The 19,463-nt window shown below is 38.7% G+C and overlaps 1 protein-coding gene across 1 annotated transcript in view; it reads right to left on the bottom strand.

Annotated features, from left to right (window-relative positions):
- Positions 1-19,463, bottom strand: part of CDH12 (cadherin 12) — a 701,357-nt gene that overhangs the window by 73,597 nt on the left and 608,297 nt on the right. The window contains exons 6-7 of the mRNA XM_067569738.1: positions 12,114-12,233; positions 6,086-6,253 (exon numbers count right to left, since the gene is read on the bottom strand). Coding sequence (XP_067425839.1) covers positions 6,086-6,253; positions 12,114-12,233 — 288 coding nt within the window. The remainder of the gene's footprint in view (positions 1-6,085; positions 6,254-12,113; positions 12,234-19,463) is intronic.

Genomic DNA, 19,463 nt, shown 5'->3' with positions numbered 1-19,463 from the left:
TTTGTTCAAAAAATATAACTTTTTTTATACTTAAGAAAACCCTATTTAAAAATTGCTGAAAATCAATGAAAATTAGTGGGGGGTTTTGTTTGGTTTTTTTCATTTTTCACCTACTTTTGCTACATCTCTTACTTAACTGCACAACTGTTAGTACTACTGATCAGCTAGAGAAGAGTCAAATCAAGGGCTTCTGTATAACAAGCTTAATTCAAATGATGTGCCTGTTTGATTTTACTAAAATAAAACAGTTTAGTTCTCACTTGCAAAAGCTGCTTTTAGTGAAGTTACTGAACTTGTGAAGTAGTATTTTTTCCCATTGGGAAAAAATATCAGTTTAATTTCTTTCACTGCTGTTGGTATGTGAGGGGAAAGGGGGAAACACCTGTGGAGAAAGTGTAAAGTTTGGGGAAGGTGCTGGTGTGGCATCCCTGAAAATTCCCTTCTTGCATTTATCCACAGAATAGATGCAGTTCCATACAGGCACACCTAGTTCAGGCTTCACAACATCGGTCTCTCAAGCTTGAGTTGGTAGAACCCCTTCTACCAGTGAGATGGAAAGTACACGTTCCATTTCCATTCTATCTGTGGCCTCACCATGGGGAGTGAACATGAAGGTTCAAAATGTGCTAGGGCTTTTGTCATCCCTCCTTATGCAAGTAGGTTTGCTTGGTTTCATTGACAGCGCTTGTGGAAGGAGTAAGGAGGGCTAGAGTGAGTCCTCTGCGATATAGGCTTCTGTCCACTAGTAAGTGCTTCTACACATTCCAAATACAGCCACCAATCCACAGTGAGATGATAACTTCTGGCGACCAAAAGGTAAAAAGCTCCATGCCACTTTAATATGCCCTAAATCATCCACTCCTCAAGTCATTTTTCCATTATGCAGACAAATTCACATCATTCTGCTACAGCATTAAAGATCATGCTCCGTCACATATTGACTTGGAAATTATGTGACAAAACTCTTTATCTGAATAAGTGTGTTTTGGGTTTTTTTTTTCCAGCAAAAAGTGAATTAAGAGGGTGTCAGAATTTAAAGAATTAACTAACCTGACTTCCATGAGAGACATTTCACAGTAGTCTCTTGGTTGCTAGTATTGGAATGAAAATAATATACTTTTTGTTTTTCTTCTAAAAGGATATTTATCTTATTAAAATCATAACAAAAAGAGAGTTTCTTGGAATCAGATTGTTTCTATGAGCATTTAATGCTCTGTATATAATATTTTATGTCTTTAAATTGCTTTCACATTCACTCTGTCATCAGTGAGCAGACGAAAGAGACAGGCAGCTGAAGCACAATAACAATGCAAAATATGAATTAACCACTTCACTTAATTGGTTTGATGCCATAATGTATAATTTATATCAGCTAATTATACGGCTTTTGTCATTTAAATGTTGAAGTAAATGTATCCCATCAGCCTTCTTCTGAAGCTTCTTTTAACAGTTGGAAATCAGCCACAACCACCCTAGAGGCTAGTTCAGAATAGTCTAACACCCAATGTGTTAAGTGTTTGCACATTAGCTTCAAAGAAGCATGTGCTGAATTGTCTTTTTACTTGAACACTTCCCTCTATGCATTACTAGCTGAGAGAGAGAGTACCCATTAGCTGACATACCTGAATGGGAATTGCCTTCACCTGGGCCTGGTCTGGGCTAGAAAATTAGATCAGCATTACTATTACTCCCAGCGGTGTGAAAAATCCACAGCCTTGATCAGCATAGTTAACCTAAATCCCCATAAACCAAGCTACCATCTCTGTGGGGAGGTGGATTACCTACACCTATGGGAGAATCTCCCATTGATGTAAGTAGTGTCTACACTGAAGCATTAAAGTGACTCTACAGTGGCACAGCTGAGTCACTGTAAGTGTGGACATACATACCCTCAGCCTTCACCATCCAAAGGCAACTTCTTTTTTCCTCTAGGATTTATTACTTTACATTGTTGATTTAATTGCTCCACGTATTGGCATTAGTTTTTAGAAGACACACACAGTTTCACTCCCTCCCCTCTTTGGCCAAAACAAAAAACAAAAAAACAAAACATTTGGCTATGAGAAGATGGTCTCCATGTTTACAAAAGTATTCTGTCTTTCTTTACAAATCACGTCCAGTAATTTGGAACGGCAGCATGACTGGAAGAGTAATAGACATGTGAAACCCCTATGGAAACATATTCCTACCAGTGAAAACTTTAAATCCATCTATCCTTCTAGTTATATGAAAACCTGCTGCCATGGACTATCTTGTTTTCTGAAAAAGTGGGTTAAGTGATACCTGCAGGTCAAACAGCTTAATCACAGCTGTATAAAGACCCCATTGTCTTACTGGTCTCCCTTCATTATATAAAAAAACCACAAGCTAGAACATCCCTGTTGAATACTTTCAAAAGTACATTTCCTATATAAAAAATTCCATGTTCAGTAGAACACTCAATGATTTTTCATCACTGGAATCTGCTAGCCTGTCTAAACCAACCTCGCTCTTTAAAAGCCCTTCAGTGAGAGGAAAGTGACGTGTGCTTGAATTTTTTTTGGCAAGCTTAAAATACATTATTTATTAGTATATAGTTCCTTCCTAGTATTAATAATATATGTCTCACTTTTGTTGGGGAAGAAAAATCCTTCTAACTGAATTCAGAAAATAAGCCTAAGCCTTATTCTATCATAATCAATCAATAGTTTCTCACTCTATAGGCTAGCATGGTGTACAGCATCTTTGGCACAAGAGTAGTTACCCCATTAATGGGCCCAATTTTGCTGGTCCTGAGCAACTTTGGTGAAATGCCAAATGCCTCAATTCCCATAGCTCGTGGACTTCATAAAGACACTGGTTTTATGTCTCATTACAACAATCTGTAACCCACTAAGTTACGTCAATGAACAGCTACTGCTATAATTAAACCACTGTTGCATGTCCAAACTACACTTCTTGTGTTGGTAGAGCACATCTACTGTAGCTGTTCTTGCATTGACACAGAAAGCAGTGCACCATGGGTAGCTATCCCACTGTGCAACTCTCCACTTAGTGCCAAAAGTGTTCTGGGAAGGATTTGCAATGCCTCAGGTTTGGAGGCCCAGAATTCTATGATGCAGTTTTCTCTGACCTACCATTCCATGGGCTTCCTAATACATTTTGGGCAGCTTTTTCAACAGTCCCTGTAAACTGCACATTTCACCATCTCTGTCAGAAAGATCCTGCACTGCTCTCCAGCATAGTGAACACAACGCACTTGATCCTGCAGTATTTCATGAGCTGCGAATCTGATAATGCTGCCATGGTATCTGCCCTACATGTGCCATGAACAGAAACAATTCAAGATTGCTGTTGGCATTTGTGGAGCAGCCGCACATGGTGGACCGTTGGTTCTGGGTGTGAGAAACAAGCACTGAGTGATGGGATTGCATCATTTTGCAGGTGTGGAATGATGAGCAGTGGCCGCAGAACTTTCAGAACTTTGCTAAGCCTCCTTCCTGGAACTATTTGCAGAGCTCGCCCCTGCCCTTTGGCACAGTGCCACCAAAAAGATGGCTGCCCACATGGTGGAAAAGCAAGTTGTAATTTTTGTGTGGAAGCTAGCAACACCAGACTGCTACTGATCAGTCATGAATCTGTTTGGAGTGGAGAAATCCACTGCATGAGTTGCACTGATGCAAGTGTATATGGTCATGAATCACCTCCTGCTACAAAGGACTTTGACTCTGGGCAATATTGATGAAATAGTGGATGGTTTCGCAGCAATGAGATTCCCTATTGCGATGGGACAGTAGATGGCACATGTATCCCCATTTTTATCCCTTGTGACAGATCACCTTGTGGGCACAGATCACCTTGTGACAGAATACATCAACAGAAAGCCACCACCGCTCGTGAAGGTGATTAACTATATCATTGGCCTAGTGTGTCTTCATTTAAGTGCTACAGGGGCACAGCTGCATCAGTGCAGCTGCGCCAATGCAGCAGAGAAACTTTTATTTTTTAAGGGAAAAATAAAACAATATAAATAGAGTACTGAATAAGAAATACACTAAAAATTAAATTTGTTAGTCTTTAAAGTGCCACAGAACTCTCGTTCTTTTTGCTGTATACAGACTAACACGGCTATCCCTCTGGAACTAACAATTATATTTCAGCTTGCTGCCCATTACTTTTCATCTTTGTCAATGTCTGTATTTGGTGCTGAGAATTTCTCTCTCTCTCTCACATGACCATTTCCCCCCACCCCTACCCCAGTCATTTTTCACTTAAACCTTTGGCTTTGGTCGAGTACGTTCCCATTAAGCAGAGCTTTTGCTGTTCTCATAAAGAGCACGTCTGTTCTGATAAAGCAGTAGAGATTACTTTTCCTTAAGCTAAAACTATTCCCTCTGTGACATACCCAATAAAGACTGTGTTTCAGTGATGTGGCTACCCTGGTTAAGCATGTCCCTACTGAAAGGAATACCCCGTATTATTCTCTGGCCATACTACATATATGTTATTTCTATTACCCACTGTGCACCTCAAATATTATTCCCTTCTTTTTCGTCAAGAGCTGCTGCTTTTAATTGACTTCTGTGACATTTGATAAAAGGGAAAGAAAAGGTTTTCAACTCTCATAGTGTGCAGAGAAGAAGACAAACTTGAGCTGTTGATATTTTATCCACTGCACATAGCCTTGATTGGACTGAAAAGTTATACCTACAATACACACATGAAATAAGACCTTTAACGCTGTCTTTCTGGAACTATAAAAAAAGAATTCCCTGTGTCTCTATCTTTTATATATATATTGTTCCTTTGCACTTTGAAATACTTCAGTCTATTAAGCCAAATGATCACATTATTAAGTAATTTTATGAAGGTGATTAAAGCCCACAGTGGCAAAGAGAGTCAAAGGTACAACTAAAAATCTACTGGAGGAAGAGCTTTGTGACCCTTGCTGCACTGGGTTTGGTTTTCAGGACATCCTGGGATCTCTCCAGAAATGCAGAGAATTCCATTACTGAAGGTGGGAAGAACAAATGTTTGAGAGAAAACAATGGTCTCATAAAAATATAGGTGTGATCTGGAGCCTGTCACCAAAAAGCCATTTATATGTAATTACAGTATGTTACGGATTCCTCACAAAGTAGGATTGCAATCAAAACAAGGCAGAGCCATATAAACAGTGGCAAAAACAACACTCCTGTGCCATCACTAAACTGTTCATTCAAATATTATCTAATAAAATAATTTTGTCTTGTTGACTGTCTTTTAGCAACTATGAAACTATTGAAACAAGTGGGAGTTAGGTGCCTAAATATCCCATCCTAATAATTTGGCATGACTACCCAGGTTTACAGTTGCTACATTTTGGCAAAGTTTATTGTTTTGAATAAACAGGAAGGGCTGAATTTTCAGACCTGTGGCGCACTCAGAACTCCAAAGAGATCTGCATGTGCTAGCACTTTGGAACATCAGGACCTAACTAACAACCCAGATCCTTTTTAAATGAGCATATTTCTGAAAAGCCCAATTTCAATTAATTTATATAAATCTTTGGTACAAAATCTCTATTCTGAATCCATGAAAACTTTCCAGTACAGACTTAACGTTGATGGACCCAGAGGGCACAAGACTTGCATTTGCTTATGACAACAATGATTCTGACTTGTAGTACTTTACCAAATATTACTGCTTAGTTGTTTTTTTGAGCAATGTCAGCTTATACCTTTAATAAAGAGTTAGGAGCCTGTGACCCACCCTTGAGTATAATAATCAGGAGTCATTTGAAGAGGAACATCAGCTTTCCCTTGATAAAATATTATTTCCAAAACTGATGTTATTTAAAAAAATGTAATTGTTAACAGCTATGGGCCTAATCCTGCAAGATGCTGTGTGCCCTCATTTCCTTTTGCTTTTGGCATCTTGCAAGATTGGACCTTATGTTCTTTAAAACAGCTCTTGTCTTAGCAAAGATCCAACCCATACTTTCCGATGATGAATTACGTTTCCTTTCTGTCTGGCCTCCAACCCAAGAAATTCTTTAAAGGCATCTTCACATTGATGTTATAAACTTCACTCATTTTGAAACTAGTGTATATAAAATAAAACATACTCTTGGGAAATCTGGGTGGGTTGTCATTGACATCGGTGAGCGTTATGTTTACAGTGGTAGTTCCAGCTAATCCTCCCAGCTGTCCTCCCATATCCTTGGCTTGGATGAGGACTTGGTATTGTTCTTTGACCTCTCTGTCCATGTTTGGCAAAGCTGTTCTTATTACACCTTGGGGGAAAAAAAAAAGAGAAACATAATACACATAAACGAAAACCTTGGCAAAGGTTTTGTTTACAGAATAGTTATCTTTCCTATGTACGCTGTTAGTCAGATTCTCCAAAGAGTTCATCAACTGGCAGTTCCCATTTAGATACCTCAGCAGCTCCCAGAGAGAGAGAGACATTGATTTCAATGGGTTTTGATGCAGGCTCTGGGTGACCAGAAGGAAGATTGATTATACAGCAATGTATCAGGGATTCCTTCCCCCCCCCATCCTTAAATAAATAGCACTTTGGATGGTGGATTAAGACTGACAAGCTTCAATTAAGAAGTGTGTTTTGACTAGGAATGTGAATGAAAAGAGTGGATGTCTTCCATATCAGGATGGAAAAGGCATAAAGGACAGTGTGGGGGAAAAAAATCCCACAGAGATGTGAGTGGGAGAAGGGATGAAGTATGGACAAAGAAAAAAGTAGAAAGAGGTGGGAAGTCAGTACTGCTTCGCAGACCGTCCATATGCCTCTCTATGCATTTCAGACAAAATATCCACCATTACCACTAATGTAGTGATGTTCCATTAGCCAAGACAACATTCCTTCTATACAAAAAATGGTGTTTGATGTTACAGAAGGGATCATTGTTTGCCTGACACAGCAATTGCTGAAAATGCTCAGGCACTTTTTGAATACAATATAGTAAATATCCTACCTGCAGTTGCAAACATAGTCATTAATCATTAGTAATTAATCAATTGTGTTTTAATCTTGAGTGACTTTGAACAATTGGTATCTAACTACATCTTCTGTAGCTTTCTTTCTGGTATGTTAAAAATGTAGGATCCTGTGACCAAATTCATGGGAAAAAGTATGTTACCTTGTCACAAGCCAACACCATATAATGCAATATAATTAGACAATATTTCTCGGAAATGGTTTGATGCAGGCAGTTTAATGCAGACAGCCTGTGTGGTTACAAAATAAGCCAGTTGGAGCAGGATTATTATTATTTCAGAAATTATTATCTATGAACATTAGGCTGATTGGTTTTAAAATCAGTCTTTTTTCTTTTGTTACAATGTATGCAGAATGATCAGAAAAAGTGTCTCTTGGGATGATAGTTATTTCTCCGGCAATTAACTCATGTCAACCAGTAAGAATGGAATCAATTAGTTTATAATGCTTGTTAGAAGTCTAGAAATGACTTTGGCTTTGCTTCACCATTGGTTCAACTGATCAAAAATTCCTAATAAATTGAATTGTATAAGAATGAAGCTTGTAACATTGATAAGAGTAACAACGATGGACAACAATGTAGTGCCTTATTCCTCAGCATGGCAGTGAAGGCACTAAATAATAACTAACATCTGACACAATTAAGCACACATGTACACACTCTTGAAACAAGGGGTTGTGATTCTCCACTTTTCAAAGTAGAAATCCTAGAATGTAAAGCTCCAGTACTGTAATAATAACTGAAAATACATATTTTAAAAGTGAATAAAATACTAAAAAGTCCTAATAGCATCATTAAAAATGGGGATCACTGGGGATTGAAAATAGAAAGGCAAATATTTTCAATCTTTTTTTTAGCAGCAAAAGTCCTTTTGGAAATTGGAACAATACTATCAGAAAATACTATGGAAAATAATTGTTCACCTTGTTATACTAACAGGAGAGAGCAAAATATATATATATATAAATTGAGGTGTTCAACACTCAATGGAACAGGCAGAGAAAATTTCATGAGCAAAAGGTGCAGTTCACCTTGATTTTTACATTACTTTTTAGATAACATTGGACAACTTAAATCTGTTAAAAATCTTCCTAATGGCCTTCAGTACATAAACAATTGGCTGTCACTCTAGCATTGAAGTTCCTAATCACTCAATGCTTTTCCTGTCTGGAAGTTGGAAGACATTCTGTAGCTTTTCCCATAAGACATCTCTGTCTCCAATAAAAATCAATAAGAATAATTTAATGTAAAAAATGTTTCATTGGAAATATTTTCCCATCACCCAGTAGCCTATATTAAAAGACTAAATAAAAATGAAAAAAAACCTTTTCCATAAAAAGACGTGTTTATATGGATGTTTCAAACAGCACATTTAAGAATCTCGTTGGCTAGTGCAAATCATTATGTGGATTAATGATTACCAGGAAAGAAAAGAATATAAGCCATAACATTTTTTCTTCCACTTCACAAAGAACATCAGAATTTTGAACTCAATGCTTATTGTAAAGAACAGATTTCCATGCATTCAGTACTTCACTGCATGTTCCTAGCTTTACCATTTTTATAATCTTTTAGCGTTAACCAAGAGGACTGCAGCATTGAATAATATTTAAAGATTTTTTTTTTTGCAAGAAATATGGCTCTTGAATGTGAATTGACAATAATGTCACTGAGGTGTCAACAGACTAAAAATTAGAAAAATAGGTTCTGATCTTGCCATGAGTTCTATGCAGATAGGCCTGCACCTGGACTGACTTCCAGGGAACTTAATGGAGAGTAATGTGAGCAGACCCACTGAATCCATTTGGGCTTTAAAGGATGTAACTAAGGGCAGACTATGGACCAAGATCTTTAACAAAATACATGAGGAGATTTCAAAGTTGCAAATAAATACATTGTAAAAATGTGTATTATTCACCCTATCATCTAGCTGCTGACAGTTCTGTTTTTTATTTCTGCAGCTACATCACAAAGAGCTCTATTTTTCCTTTCTACTGAAAAATGGCAGAAGGGGAATATTTATATTCAGAGAGCTTCCTGTAGTGGATCACTGAAAAGCTGCTGTATCATCCCCTTGGTTACACGATGCATAAGGGGAATGAGATACAAGCAAATGTTCATTGCCTGAAGATCCAGAAGTGTGTCCAGTCCAAGCCTGCTAGATTTCAGTGTGGGTGTATCTAGCAACTCTCTCTAGATGACTTTTCTGACACTCCTTGCCTCCCCAGATATACTGGTGTCATGGCCAACTCCCTGGGTGTGAACATAACTCCTCCAGTGGATTGTATATACCCTTGTATAATGCAAGTTAATGTTGCTCAGAGTAACATTAATCTATATGCTCATTTCTGATATAGGATCCACTAGCGTAGCCTGTTCAGAGGGATTGAGGGTGAATGTGTGTTATATGGGATTTCCCCTCTGTACGATTTTCCAGGGCTCTTGTCATGTAAGCTTTGACCATCTGCTCCACTCAATACTAAGTAACAGATGGGAGCATATACTCCTAAGAGCGAAAACAATGCAGGGAATGCAGTGGGGATATCAAGTGTTGCATGAGAAATATAGACACCAGAATTCAGCTTGTGGCAGGTTAAAGCTTTTCAGTTCACTTTTAAATTCCTCTCTGTTAACCACGAGATTTAATCAAAAAAAAAAAAAAAAAGATTTTTTTCCCCAGGTGTCTGAAAAGTCAGATTTTGAAAGTAGAGTCATCAAGCCCAGCCTACAATATGATCTGCTAAATGGAGCATGTGACAGAAGAACGTGCCCTTTGGAGATTCTGCACTAACAGTGTCATGCAGCTCCCATCTCCAGTTATTGATTAATCTAGGAGAAGGACTCTTTAACATTCAAGCTGACATTCAACTACAGCTTCACTGGGAGGAGAAATTCCATTTGTTGAAAGGTGCATATGGGTAACTATTCCTGTACACATTCAAGATACACAGTTTGTAGTGTTCAGTGTGTATGTTCTTGGTTCATTCACTGAATTATTAAATATAGAAACAGGAATGGCATTTAAAAATATAGGACAAGATACATATTGCAGCCTCCCTCTCTCCTCTGCCAACACATCTAACAACCTTAGACCAATATCTGGTGTCCCAGCAAAAGAAGAGGGCAGAGACTAATCAGCTGTCCACTGTCTCAAATTAAAAACATGCAGCACAAGAATCACTGCTAGAGAATTCTTCATTCTAGTCAAGCAGACTGCAAATTGAGTAAACAGGATGAAGACTTCAGATTTGGAGTCAAAACAACCAGGACTAAAAAAACAGGAACTGAACAGCACTTAATACCAGAAGTAGTCAGAAATAGAACATCATGGAAGTCATTGTGCATCAGGAAAGACCTCTTGGAAACATAGAATTGGAAGGGACTTCATGAGGTCATCTAGTCCCACCCCCTACTCAAAGCAGGACTAACCAGGACTAACCTCAGCTAAATAATCCCAGCCAGGGCTTTGTCAAGTCGCAGCTTAAAAACCTCCAAAGATGGAGATTCCACCACCTCCCTAGGTAACCCATTCCAGTGCTTCACCACTCTCCTAGAGAAAAACTTTTTCCTAATATCCAACCTAGACATCCCCCACTGCAACTAGAGACCGTTGCTCCTTGTTCTGTCATCTGCCACCACTGAGAACAGCCTACCTCCATCCTCCCTGGAACCCCCTTTCAGGTAGTTAAAGGCTGCTATCAAATCCCCCCTCATTCTTCTCTTCTGCAGACTAAACAAGCCTAGTTCCCTCAGCCTCTCCTCATAATTCTTGTGCTCTAGCCCCCTAATCATTTTTGTTGCCCTCCGCTGTACTCTCTCCAACTTCTCCACATCCTTTTTGTAGTGGGGGCCCCAAAACTGGACACAATATCCAAATGCGGCCTCACCAATGCCGAATAGAGGGGAATAATCACTTCCCGCGATCTGCTGGCAATGATCCTATTAATGCAGCCCAATATGCTATTAGCCTTCTTGGCAACCACGGCACACTGCTGACTCATATCCAGCTTCTTATCCACTGTTACCCCCAGGTCCTTTTCTGCAGAACTGCTGCCTAGCTCATCGGTCCCCAACTTAGTGTCATCTGCAAACTTGCTGAGGGTGCAATCTACCCCATCCTCCAGATCATTAATGAAGATGTTGAACAAAACCGGCCCCAGGACCGACCCCTGGGGCACTCCGTTTGTGACCGGCTGCCAGATAGACATGGAGCCATTGATCACTAGTCTTTGAGCCCAGTGCTCTAGCCAGTTCTCTATCCATTTTATAGTCCATTCATCCAACCCATACTTCTTTAACTTGCTGATAAGAATACTGTGAGAGACTGTATCAAAAGCTTTGCTAAAGTCAAGGTATATCACATCCACCACTTTCCCCACATCCACAAAGCCAGTCATTTCTTCATAGAAAGCAATCAGATTGGTCAGGTATGACTTTCCCTTGGTGAATCCATGTTGACTGTTCCTGATCACCTTCCTCTCTTCAACACATATAATAGAACCTCAGAGTTATGAACACCAGAGTTACAGACTGACCAGTCAATCACACACCTCATTTGAAACCGGAAGTATGCAATCAGGCAGCAGCAGAGATCAAGAAAAAAAAAAGAAAAAAAAAAAAAAAAGAAAAGACTATACAGTGCTGTGTTAAAGGTAAACTCCTAAAAAATATAGGGAAAGATTTAAAAAAAAAAAAAAAAAAAAAAGATTTGACAGGGGTAAGGAAACTGTTTCTGTGCTTGTTTAACTTAAATTAAGGTGGTCAAAAGCAGCATTTTCTTCTGCATAGTAAAGTTTAAAAGCTGTATTAAGTCAATATTCAGTTGTAAACTTTTGAAGAAATAACCATAACATGTAGCTCAGTTACGAACGTTTCGGAGGTACGACCATAACTGTGCTGGAGTTCATAACTCTCAGATTCTACTCTGCATACTTTAGATGTTCCAAACTATATGGCAGGCTGCAATTTATTCAAAACCAAGTTTGTGCTCAAAGCAAATGTATGACTATGTATTGGCTTTTGGACGTATCTGCACATTCGGTATTTATTTCTATACACCCCAATAATGCCGCCCACTTGTATGTTTAATCAAAGTTTAAATGGGCAATGATAATGTTGTTGCTGATGAAACATTTACCTGTCTTAGGATCAATGGAGAAGTATGGCTGCCCCTGAAGAATGCTGTAAACCACTCTGGCACTGTTTCCATATGTTGGATCGTCAGCGTCTGTAGCTTTGACCTGAAGCACATATGCCCCTAGAAAAAATAATGATATTTTAATTTCCAAAAGAAAACAAAGATCAGGAATATTTCTGACATATTATATAACCTAGTCCCTTTTGCTGATTACACATGCTGTAGCTCCTGTTTCTTTGGAAACAGGGTGAGAACAATGTAATGTCTCAGCCCACAGGTAGAATACAAGTCCAAAAAGGAGTCTGTACATTTTAGAATGAAAGATATATTTATGTCAAACCCAACTTACTGAATAAAATACAAGTAGCAGTTGCAGCAGAGAGGGAAGGAAATGGAAGGTGTGCAGTCAACCTCTCTTCAGAAGATACTTACCAGCAGGTGGGGGTGTGGGGGAGTACATGGGGGTGTGTTATGAGGGAAAGCAGGCCATTTGTCCCTCCATGTTTCTGATTCTGAACTACATTACTTTCCTAATATTACTCCTCTGAGTAAATAATTGTGGTAGTTGCCAAAGTGATTTTAAGCATCACTTATACAGAAGGGAGTGAATGGGAGGGGAGGTGACAGGTTGGTCCATCAGACAAATCTTTCTGTTAGGATGGGGTGCACACTATAGCAAAAGTTTGAGAACATCTGGCATTCCCTAGAGAATACCCAGGGAATACTGCAAATGCAGCAGAATTATTTGCTGTAAAGGCAAATGGAAAGTTTTAAGCATGATCATTGTACTAGCACTAATTGTGATGTACATATCAAAGTTTATCTTTAAAAAATGCACAGCTGATATGATAGTGAAAAGATACTCCAATACAGATAAGGGAAAAGTTTAAGGTGATATTTTTTTAAACTCTCCTAACTCTAACTTACGATTGCCTGGACCACTGGAGGAATTGGAACTGATAGCATAAACAAATGGACTGCTTGTTAGATTTGTTAGTATTGTAGAGTTGCTCCAGTTACAGATGGTCATGGGCCAAAGCAAAATATTAAGGTGCCACAGAGATTTTTTCCACCACCACTGATGATCATGTGGAAGTGTGAGAGTTTATGAAAAGCGGTTTGACTAGCCAGACTTTTGCCTTAAAAATAACGCTGGTCATGTTTACAAGGTGACGGCATGTTTAATTAGACTAAACTTTTAAATGAAAGTAAATATAAGGGATGTAGTAAATAAATAAAATGATACTACAGAGATCATCTGGATTCATTTCAGAAGAAGCCTGAGGTTAGTCATCTTTGGTTTGCTGAAGGATGGAGAATATCATGTTTTAGAGGCAATGAGATGTCCATAGAAGTTCCAAGTCATAGTTCCATATAATAATTATGGAAGCACTGCATGTTCAAGGATTTATGACTAAACTTCTCATCTAGTAGAAAATCAAGATAACTGAATGTGTACTGTGTAGCACTATTGTGTGGGGGAGAGAGAGGCATTGCATATAGAGATACTTTCCCTTTGCCAGGAAAAGGAGAAGCTACAGTACATGCAAAACCCTCTGTGGCCTTACTCCCCACCACAGGAGGGGAAGATAGAGGGGTCTACATAGCAGGTCCCCTCCCTACTAGTTCCTGCTGAAATGCAGGGAGCCCCAACGAAGCTAAATTCTATACTAGGGTCAGGGAAGGGGTAGAGATTGCATGGTATATCCTTCATGGTGACTCCTGAATTGTGGACCCACCTCCCATCTTGAAAAGCAGAACTTCACTGGTTCTTTTGCCAGGGGACACACTAGCGTTGCAGAGGAAAAGGCAAGATTTACCCGATACTCCTTAATTACACTACCAGGAATGCCCAAAACATATCATAACCAGGTAGGGTGGTCAGATGTCCTGATTTCATAGGGACAGTCCCAATATTTGGGGTTGTTTCTTATACAGGGGACTATTACACCCCACCCTGTCCTGATTTTTCACACTTGCTACCTTGTCATCCTACAACCCAGGTTACCCACAATACAGAAGAACATTCATTCACATTTTCAACTCAGCTACAGTCATAAATCTGGCTATCAAACTAGGCATATATTGTGTATTAAGTTATAGATGTTAAGAACTTGATGACTCAAGGGATTGGGTTAAAGGGCCGTGTATTTGGGATCCTCAGGAACCTGACTAAAGATAAATATTTAGGTATTTAGATAAACTTGGGATGGGTCAGTATTTCAATTAGTGTTTACAGTTTCAATGGACTTTTTGGTGGGTGGGGAAGGATGAGGGTGGTGCTCATTTACAGGGGTAGGAAAAATGTAATCTGTTCAACATTAGGTATTCCCAACATCAAAGATTCCTTGACCCATTAAAGAAGCCAGTAAAAAGCAAACACCAACTACTTATACAAATAAAGATATATAAAAGTAACTACAACCCTCAGACAGCCCTAATTGCCAATGCAATATTGAGCCTTTTATCTTGAAAAATGCCCTTCTGTCTATCCATCCATCCATATATTCTTCCCATCACAATATTTTACTATCATTCCACCATAAAAATCCAGTTTATTCCTTTCTTTGACTGAGGGAATGTTCCTTTTTGTCATTTTTTCCCCTTCTCCCATCCTAATGACTCTTATTCTTCTGCTACTTTCCTTCCATATACTGCTGATGTTTGTTCCCATCTCAAAGACTAAAGCCAATCATCTGACTCCCTGAATCTTGACGTTTGAATTAGATAAACATCCCAAAAATTGTATTCTTAGTAGAAACTTTGGTGCACCTTCAGACTCTTTCTCCCCACACAGATCTCCTCCTTTGAACTAATTTCCTCAACACTGTACCCTACATTTAAGGTTGGTAGTTCTTGTGAGGGGGAGAAATAGGAGTTGGGAAGCCCATTAGAGACCTCAGTAGCATGTTTTAAGGGTATCAGGAGACTAAGTACACCTTAGCGGCAGCAAGAGTATCTGGGGGACAGAACAAAGCTCTTTTCCAACATTAATGAGACAGTAGGGGGCCTACTTTGAATTTGTAACCCAGAGTGACCAGCATTCTCTTCATACACCAGATGGACAGATACATCAAGTTTTTCAAAAATAGGGAATTAAGTTGGGCTTCTAAATATGGTTCTGATTTTCAGAAGTCTTGAATGCTAAACAGCTCCCACAGAAATCAACCAGGATTTAGTCTAACTATAGACTCCTGCTTTTGAAAATCTTGGCCATAACAACCATTTCATATTGTCAGAAGGGTTTGAACTCAACGAGCCTTCAAGCACCACAGCTCAGACCTCTAATTCTTGAGCTAAAGGAATAATGCCTTTAGCTGGTAGCAGAAGGAAGTAGATAGTTATCAGCATCTAGTTGGCTGGCTACCAGAAGGTGATGCAACACACATTTTGCTAGAGTGTTACATACATTAGATTTCTGAATTGCTTCATCCACTCTGGGGCTCAAATAGCAGGAAAGTAATCTCTTGAGTTTGAAAATATACCTGAACCTCTATTTACGGGTTAATACATAGAAACTCTGGTTCAGTACAGACCACATACACCTTGAAAATAGCATATAACATTGATCCACACCCCAGGCATTTTATTTCTTTAGCTGAATTCTAACTCCTAATACTGTATTGAGCTTGAAATTTAAAATCAATACAAGCTGATACACTCCAGCTGCAAAGAGGGAAAATAAATCATAAATCTGATTTTACATTAACACATTTCATCAAAAAAATTACTGGTGCTGATTTAGTTAATCAGTAACACTTCATTTCTAGCCATTACAGCACAGCATCTATAATTATCACCACCATCGACATTATTTTTAATCATTGGGTGCTCAGTTCATAAAAAAAAATAACTACAGGGTACTTGGTAGTACAACTTCAGATATGCTAGTTTTCCTCAGTTTATAATCATAAAACACAAGGCAGACTGTGGTCAGGTAAATTCGTAAAATCTGTCCTGGGTTCCCCCGGGTTGCCACCTGGGACGGAGGTACCACTCCTGTACCCTCTTAACTCTCCAGGCGGGGCTGTCTCTCACACTACTTTGCTAGTGACAAGCAGCAAACCCCTCCAGGTGCTGTTGTCACTCAGACTATCAGTAGGTGAAGCCCTACACCCAGCTAGATTGCATGAATGCTCTCAAAGACATTCACAAATCTCACAGAGAAAGGCCTCAGCCAGTCTGCCCCAGTTCCCTGCCCTGCACCCCAAAGTTGCCTTGTCCTACCCTGGCCAGAAGTCTCCCCAATAAGTTTAACATCTGGTTTGCCCCTCCCTCAGCATGGAGAAGACACACCAGCTTTTGTTAACTGAATGGGGAGTTTTCAAACATTTCACAGAAACATGCTGTTTTAGTTAAGAATATAACTTATTAAGGTTTATTAACTACAGAATGGTGGGCTTTAAGTGAGCATAAGGGATAGGCATAAGAAATCAGAGATAGGTACCAAAGGAAATAAAGTTCCAGAGGGGTAGCCGTGTTAGTCTGTATACAGCAAAAACAACAAGAGTGCTGTAGCACTTTAAAGATTAACAAATTTAATTTCAGTAGGCATAGGCTTTCATTGGTTGCTCCCCACTTCCTCAGATGCAGTTGGTAGAAATAACATAGCAAAGGAAATAAAGATAAACATGCAAACTAAATCTTAAACCTTTAACACTAGGCAGTATCTAGATTAAGCAGTTTTCTCAGCCCACTTGGATGTTCCAGTTCTCAGTATATATGCTACTCTCAAGCCTTTGTCCAGTCTCTTAGTGTTCTAGCATTCCTGTTGCTTTCAGCGTGGGTGGGGGAGGAGAAAGGACAAAGCATGTAGCCTCTTTTCCTTCTTTTATATCTTCTGACCATGTGGCCTCTAGACACTAGTGCAGACATGTCCAAGTGGGCCCTACTGAGCTACAAGGTTGCTCAATCCCTTCTCTGCTAGTGAGTTATAGAGTTGAGCAATCTCTATTGTATAGTCTTGTGCAACTGTCATTGTATTGTGAATCCTTTGTTTTACAACTCTTTTGTTGGCTAATGGCGTCCGAGCTCCTCCTGGACAGAGGTGCCTCCGCTGCTGTTACTATCAAACTTATGACGTATTGTAATAACAGCAAAATCTTATAATTTAATACATATTAGTAATATGCTTATCTTGACAGCCCAATGGGCTGTAGCAGATTATCATCTTTCATCAGATATTTTACATGATATGCTTAATATGAATTATTACAACCATACAGAAATGATGAACATGGGATTTACAGTATACTGCTTTGGGATACAGTGTGTCACAGAATCATAGAAATGTAGCACTGAAAGGGAACTTGAAAGGTCATCTAGTTCAGCCCCCCTCCCCTGCACTGAAGCAGGACCAAATATACCTAGACCATCCCTGACGTGTATGTTCAACCTGTTTTTTTAAAAACCTCCAGGGACAGGGATTCCACAATCTCCCTTGGAAACTTATTCCAGAGTTTAATTACCCTTATAATTAGAAAGTTTTTCCTAATATCTAACCTAAATCTCCTTTGCTGCAGATTAAGTCTATTACTTCTTGCCTTACCTTCAATGGACAGAGAATAATTGATCACTTCCTCTTTATAACAGTCCTATAAAAGTCCAGATATTAATAACATATTTGAAAACTGTTATCAGGTCCTCTCTTTGTCTTCTTTTCTCAAGACTAAACATACCTAGGGTTTTTTAATCTTTCCTCATAGGTCAAGGTTTCTAAACCTTTTATTGTTTTTGTTGCTCTTCTCTGGATATTCTTCATTTTGTCCACATCTTGCTTAAAGTGTGGTGCCTGAAACCAGACACAATACTTCAGCTGAGGGATCATCAGTGTCTAGTAGAATAGGATAATTGCCTCCTGTGTCTTAAGTAGGACACTCTTGTTAATATATCTCAGAATGATATTAGCCTATTTCACAACTGCATCACATTTTTGGCTTACAGTATTCAATTTGTGATCCAGTATAACTTCCAATCCTTCTCTGCAGTATTACTACCTAGCCAGTTATTCCCCATTTCATATTTGTGCAATTGATTTTTTTCCTGCCTAATTGTAGTGCTTTGTCACCTTGTTGATTTCAGACCAATTCTTTAATTTGTCAAGGTCATTTTGAATTCAAATCCTGTCCTCCAGAGTGCTAACAACCCCTCCCAGTTTGGTGTTATTCTCAGATATTATACAGTACTCACCACTTCATTATCTAGGTCATTAATGAAAATGTTGAATAGTTTCAGACTGTTGAGATTATCAACCAGGACAGATCTCTGTGGGACCCCACTATTACATGTGACAAATCTTGCAGTCTTTACTCAACCCTTACTTAGACAAAATTTGTGTGGACTGCATGAACATTTTGCCTGAGTAAGAATTTGGTCTTGTATTTGTAGGATTACACACATTGGTTCACATTCATATCCTATGCATGTAAATTAATAGAATTACACCAAGGATGATTAGGCCCATTATGCTTAAACAACATTACTGTTGTGATACAAACCCATAAAAAATAAAGAAATTCAGAGTTAATAGAGTGCAAACTCTGCCTTTAACTCAACTCATCATGCCTAGCTATTACAACACATGCAGCATAGTATTTCACACACTGAGCTGAAAGAAAAGAAATCCTATCACAAAAGAGTCATATAAGATTCTCTAGGAGACAGCAATATAATATTATTGAAGTGCTCAATCCAATGCCCACTGAAGTCAAAGGGAATCAGATTGAAACCTAACTATATATTCCCAGACAAAAACAAACAAATCAGTTCCTAAAAAAACTATGTTATGGTGGATTGAAGGTTGGGAGTGTGTATCAGTAACACTTACGGATAAAAACATTACAGGGATGTTGCAAGTATCCACATATCAAACAGTATAAACCCAAGAATTTAGTGGTTCCACTTAAAATAAATCCAAACATACTTAGGTAAGAAATGCCCAATTAAGACACCAAACAACCTTAACTTTGCCATGCAGTCATGTCATGAGCTAACCATACAATTATGATTGCATTTTAGGGTTTGAGTTCCTGGATTTGATTAAACAGACTTTTACAGACACAGCTGGTTATTTTTATACTTTTTCTCAGAATATCACTACGAACAAAAACAATCTCCATACCTCTTGATCAGCTCATTTATCTTTGCTGTATGCATAAGGCTTTATACACATAAGTGTTATTAAATAAAAAGAGCCCAAAGTGAACCCAGATTAGATACAATCCCTGGAGGACCTAATCTTTATCATTGCTAGCAGTTCTATCATGTTAAACAAAAGCTTTATGATGGAAAAATACTTGGAACTGTTAGAAAACTGGGTATGGCTATGAAATATTGATAAGAGTGTTGATA

Source organism: Emydura macquarii, unplaced genomic scaffold (genome assembly GCF_026122565.2).
Source record: "Emydura macquarii macquarii isolate MOO-44397 ecotype Brisbane River unplaced genomic scaffold, CSIRO-AGI_Emac_v2 contig_320, whole genome shotgun sequence".
Classification (NCBI taxonomy): domain Eukaryota; kingdom Metazoa; phylum Chordata; order Testudines; family Chelidae; genus Emydura; species Emydura macquarii.
The sequence above is the reverse complement of the archived record's forward strand: the minus strand, read 5'-3'. Positions and strand labels throughout refer to the sequence as shown.